Below are 6,000 nucleotides of genomic sequence, written 5' to 3' on the forward strand. Positions count from 1 at the left end.
GTTTAGGGACATTATTTTTGGCACCTACCAATGCAGAAAACACTTCATAAGAGCCAAATTAAAGTGGTTTCAGGATAGATGTGACACTATTCACTCTGACTACGTTGCAAAGCTTACAAATAGAAGTAGTCATAATTTGATTCAAAGGCCTGTGCAGCTATAGGGGAAGAGAGACAGTATGAACAGAATCTGGAACAAATAGTTGCTAAGCAGAGGCAGAGTTAGGCCTTTGGAAGGATGTGGCAAAAAATGAACTGAACATGTACAGAAATTAGGTTAAACCTTTCATCCTGTAGCCTGCACCCGAGAACAGCAGATTCCATTAGCACAGGTAAAGGTTTAAAGACTGAAATTGAGTACTGCTGTTGCTACAAGAAAAGATACTATCGTTTGCTATCATTCACTGTAACATTTGCTATTTCTTGTAGTACACCAGTTGTGGAGAGGCGAGTTCCAATTATCTCACGCAAATATTTATGCATTAATTCAGAAGTGAGCTAACAAGGAAGAACAGTGACTGGGGAAATGTTCAGAGAGCATGTTGTTTAAAGTAATATAAAAAATTCATTTAAATCGCAAAGGCAGGGCATCCCACATTTGTAGACCAAACCATCTCTCAATTCACAACTTATGTGTATCCCTGAAATCTGCCTAAACTTTATTTTTGCTTGTTTTTCCTTAGGTTGTGGGACAGCTATTTGTTAAATATTTAAAATTGAACTGAAATCTCTTTGCCTTTTATGGAAGAGAAGAACTAGGCTTCAGTATCCGAATGCATAAGATACCAAGCAAAGGGAGTACCTTGAATATTTGGATTTTTTGATAATGTCTCACAGAACTACAGAAGATAAAAGCAGAAGTTTGTTCACAGGAAATAAGGTATCTATACTAGTTCAACAAATAGAGAAAGCATGTTAAAATATGTTGTTACTGATCAAAACTTCTTTCTCACTGGAAGGTGTGTTATACTTTATTATGCAAACAACACAAGCTAGTTATTTCTGATCAAGGAAGCTTTGTTCCTAGGTGGACACAGAATTAAGTAATTCATTGTACACATATGACATCATCACTTAAATATGAAGAAATGCTTCTAAGTAAGATAACAATTATTTACATTTAGTTCAGATTCTCCAAATACCTTTAGCCTATTTCCAGAAATAAGAATTTCAACCAAAGCTTTCAAAGTATCTACAAACTGTAGACAAGTCAGTGTAGTTTTGAATGTCCTATAAAATGTAACAGGTTTAGAGGGTTTTGTTGATTTGTGCGTAAAAACACGTTTTGCTCTAAAGCGTGTAACATCTGCTCATAGTTATTTTTTCACAACTTCCCATCTACGGACTTCAGGCCAGGTCTTAAAAATACCTGCCTAATTCCTATGTATGCACCCAAGGCCTTAGAGCTCAGTGCTACCCTGGTACTTTAGGGTCTCAGTTATTCACCCTGATAACATACAGTAACTTACAGCATCACAAGGAATTAATGGCCGGAGGGAAGGGGGGTGTTTAAAGTCCCAGATGTATTTTCTTAGGTCTTCAGTCCTGGCATATCTGGGCTACCTTACTCTGTAACCACACACTGCAAAGCTGACAACAGAAATGCTGGAATACAGACTGGAAATGTTATGAACTCACCTCTTCCTCTTTCCACCCCCATTTCCCCAACAGACTTAGGCTAGAAAAAAGCAACAAATATCCACAGTTATCCTTAGATCTAAGTTCACTAGAACAAAAACTATGTATTTGAATGCTGAATTCAGTAAAGAAAGGCCGCCTCTCTCTGTGAACTATACATATACTTTAAAGCTGAGCAAGTGCTTAAGTGCCTCAAAAGGTGTGGCTAGTGAGCAAAGCCGAATCAATACATTACCCTTGTTTGTATCTTACTGATCCGTGAAAAAGTAACTCTGTAATCCTTCACCTCAACAGCAGTGAACTGTAATTGTCATCCAGATTTTCTGCACATAACTTTTCTGTGAACAGATCAGCGTTCCCTTCCTTAAAAAGGATAGCATGTATTTACAACATGGAATCATACGTGACTTATTTTCGTAGTAAAAACTTATTTCAAAGCGGTACTGTAAAAAAGACTACTTTCCAGGCTAGGCTAGTTAGCTCTCTGACTTACAAATTCAATAATTTTGATGTCTGGCCTACATGCAAAATTTAACCAATGTGGCCACTTGATCCCATGATAGATAAGAACACATGTTGAAAATAACCATGTATTATAGATACTGACTTTTCTGGCAAAAACATGATTATAAGAGTTCAATAGTGCATACTTGATCTTCTGTATCTAATCTCTTTTTAATTATTTTTACTGTTTAGAAGTTATGAGTCATGCTCTAGGACAAAAAAAAAAAAAAAAACACAATAAGATAAGTATAAGCCAACGTTTAATATGTCTCCCTGCCAAAACATTTCTTACTTTCTGGTTTCTGAAATGAGTCTTCAACTCTGATTTCACACAGCTATTGACTTCCCAAGTTACCAAAGCAGAGACGTCATCTTTAACCTACAGTTGGACAACTGCGTTACCAGGCTCTGCTCCAGATAACCAGTTACGTATAAAGTCAAAATTTCTGAGCCGTTTCATTTGTCTGTTCTACAGAGAATTTTTATATCACTGTCAGAATTCTTGACAACAAAACTGTAGCTGCAGAGAAAAGAAAACCTCTCATCTTCACAGACCAGAACTATGTTCAGTAGACAAATGTAATTCTCTATTTTGAGAATAACCTACTATACACCTTGTTAAACTTATCTGCATAACAGTGATCAGGACATCCTGATAATATAAGCAAATATGTAAAATATAATGTATTTTGTGCAACTCCAAATAAGACATAACTTAAAGAATTTCTCAGCAGGATGGCTGCACTTTTAAAAGACCTTTTGAACAACAGATATAAAGCAAGCTAATACTCGCAGAAAATAGTTTTAGCTGCAGCATCACAGAGTACCCTAAGAAGAAAAAAAAAAAAAAGCAAGGTGATCTCCAACCTGAACAACACTCCTGCTGCTGGATCTACATTTCTCAATTTACTGTAAGAAACAGAAGGAGAGAAGCTTTACAGGGAAGAGCTTCTAAACCCAAACACAAAGCTGAGAAACAAAACAGGCACTTTTTAAGAAACATCATCTGCCTCTGAATGACTCCAGTTTTTCAGGTAGTGAAAACTGGTGCAGACATCAGCGCATCTTTTGCTTTTTTCCCCCCTTCTTGTCTGCTGTACATAAGAAATTCTGGTTAAAACGATAAAGATGTGGAAGTGAATGTGTTACAGAGTCACACTAAAGGGGGGGTGGGGGCGGGGAAAGAAGAGAGGGGTGAAAACCCACAAAACAAATCAGTAAATGCATCATTCAAATAAAAGGCGCAACAATTACAGAGAAACTTTAAAGCAGCTTACCTCGAGGGACTGAGAGTAAAGAGCTGTTTTCAGTCGGAGCCCGCTCTGGCCCTTCAGGCCCTGGAGGAAGAGGTTCTCTCACTTGGGACATCTGCCAGCTCTCTCACCGAGTAATAAAGAGCCTGCACCCCCCTCCAACAAAACTAACACGCGACCCTGAAGGAACAAACAAATGAAAGGACTTTTTAATGTATTTTATGCAGAGAACTCGCGGCTCGGGGGCGAGGAGCAGAGGAGGGGCAGTCATAAAGCAGCGGCAACTTTGCGGCTGGGCGGCGGGAGCGCCGCCTGCCCCCCGCAGCGAGCACCCGCGCCGCAAGGGGCGGCTCCGCGCCGCGCCGCGCCGGGCCGGGGGCAGCTGGACCGGGCCGGGCCGGACCCGCCCCGCCGCCCCCCCGCGCCGAGCCGCTGCGGCAGCCGCGCGCTTACCTCGGCATTTCCTCCCGCCCTGCCCGCCACCGCGCTCCGCTGCGCGGCTCCCCGCGCGCCCGGCAGGGGCAACCGCAGCCCCTCTCTCCGAGCCGCCGCCGCCGCCGCCACCGCAGCAGCAGCTCCCCGAGCCGCCGCCGCCCCCGCACCGCACCGCGCCGCGCCGCGCCGGCCTCCCCCCGCGCACACACTCACTCACACTCGCGCGCGCGCGCACCCCGCCGCCCCAGTCACTCCTTTTCCATCATTTCCGGACAATGAAACATCCCACTGCGGCTGGCGGCAGCCGCGGCTCGGGGGCGGTGGCTGTGCAGAGCGGGCCGGGACCCGGGGGGCGCCTCGCTGCCCCCCCTCGCCCCCAGCCGGGCCTCTCGCCGCGGAAATTCCCGAGGAGGCCGAAAGCCGTCAAGCAGAAGGAAGGGAAGAAGGAAAAGAAAAAAAAAGAAATCTGAAAGGGAGGCTTTCATGCCTGGACAGGGCTTGCAGCTGTAGCGCCTGGCAGCGGTGCAGGGACACTTTTACTAGCGCGGCCGCTGGCTCAGAAGTTGTTCGCCTTCAACCAGTTGCACCTCACACGCGGGGCTGAGCAGGCACGTGAGCCCGCGCGGGCCTCCGCGCACGCCTCTCGCCCGGCCTCCCACCCAGCCCCGCGTGCAGTTCCAGCACCGTGTAGTGCTCGCCTGTCCTTCTAAGCAGCGACATACACGCATGTACATAGAAAGGATTTTAAAGCATCCACACAACAAATACTCAAAAGAACACGGCAGGGGAGAACAAAGACTTTGCAAAAGTAAAACCCTAGAGAGCAAACCACTTCGTCCACTAGCACCTGCGAAGTAGGCTTATTTGTGCTTGTCTGGGTAAGAAGTACCTTTCCTATTACGTGGATTGATTTGGTCATCAGCCTTAAACTCTGTTCCTGCCCACACCATGGAGTATTTCAGTTCCTCAGGTGCACATGAGTCTCCATACACTGAGCGCCTTGCCTAGCTCACACTGTCACAACGTATCACATTTCTCTAACAAAGACTGTAATTTCTGTAAGATTTACAAACACAATGTTTATTACCATATGTCTCATCTGAGAAACAGATGTGAGAAACTGAAACTAAACAGAAAAAAATCAATGAAGTTATAAACGATCTATGTCCTAACATAAGAGCAGATAACTGATGGATATTGATTTTGATACTATAAATGCAAAGGAATGTGCTCAGGTATTAGAAGTGCCCCTCTGAAAGGTTAGTATTTCCCTGCCATGTTTGCAAACCAACCGTTACGGAGTGTGAATCCCTAACTAGGAACCATTCCTGTGTGAGACACCATACATTTTAGGGCCTCACCTTACTCAGAAGTCATCAATAATTTTACACCATTGTATAGCTTTACTATTAGTGACTATTGGTGACAAAGATAGCATTTCTTATCAGTTGCATCCCACTCCTATTTAAGGTGCGTATGTTTTCCTCTGAGAAATACAATCATTTTAAAAGTATTGCAATAAACTTAGATGCTTTTTGGTACAACATAATCTTTATTTATACTTTTTTGTGATAAAATGGAAAAAATATGCTCTGCGTGGGAAAGCTAAGTAAAAAATTCCATTTCTGGTGCACAACATTATGTATTCTATTGCATAATAATACAGTAATATTAGTAGCTACACTTTTCATCTAAGAAAGCATTGCATAAGGTTCTGGTAGTTCCAGCATGTGCCACTTCTCCTTTCTTCTCTCTTGTGGGGACAGAGCGACTGAGACATAAGGTATAATGACTTACCTAAGTAAGACTCCCAAGTGACTCAGTAGCAGCAGAGATGTTATGACTCATACTCCTCAACTTCCAAACTTGTGTTTTTCCCTCTGAAACGGGAAACATAGCAGAGAACAGTGGGAGGAGCAATAATTTAGCCAACCACACCCTGTCTTCAAAAAGTTTCATTGGATAATAAATGCCTATGCAAAGCAGATAAGTTTCAGCTTTTTTTTTTTTTTTTTTTTTAGCCTTATCTGTGAAACACACTTAGTAAACTTCATGGAATTCAGTTTATCTTCTTCAGAAAGATGATGGGATGAGCTCACGCAGCCAAGTTTCAAATGTATAGCTGCTAGGAGCCTACATATATTTTAAAACAACTAAACAAAAGGAAGAAA

At 43.0% G+C, this 6,000-nt stretch overlaps 1 protein-coding gene across 7 annotated transcripts in view; it reads right to left on the bottom strand.

Moving 5' to 3' along the window:
* MDFIC (MyoD family inhibitor domain containing) overlaps positions 1-5,712 on the bottom strand; it is a 53,545-nt gene extending 47,833 nt beyond the window's left edge. Inside the window, exons 1-2 of one of the 7 annotated variants that reach the window (XM_068932883.1) lie at positions 5,627-5,712; positions 3,419-3,574 (exon numbers count right to left, since the gene is read on the bottom strand). In XM_068932883.1, coding sequence (XP_068788984.1) covers positions 3,419-3,509 — 91 coding nt within the window. In that variant the 5' untranslated portion in view covers positions 3,510-3,574; positions 5,627-5,712. Of the gene's footprint in view, positions 1-1,637; positions 1,675-3,418; positions 3,805-3,847; positions 3,988-4,042; positions 4,195-4,316; positions 4,454-5,626 lie in introns of those variants that run through there. The other 6 variants (XM_068932888.1, XM_068932873.1, XM_068932896.1 and 3 more) reach the window with 6 other exon arrangements.
* Positions 5,713-6,000: the final 288 nt, after the last annotated feature.

The sequence above is a fragment of the Struthio camelus genome, chromosome 1 (genome assembly GCF_040807025.1).
Source record: "Struthio camelus isolate bStrCam1 chromosome 1, bStrCam1.hap1, whole genome shotgun sequence".
Classification (NCBI taxonomy): domain Eukaryota; kingdom Metazoa; phylum Chordata; class Aves; order Struthioniformes; family Struthionidae; genus Struthio; species Struthio camelus.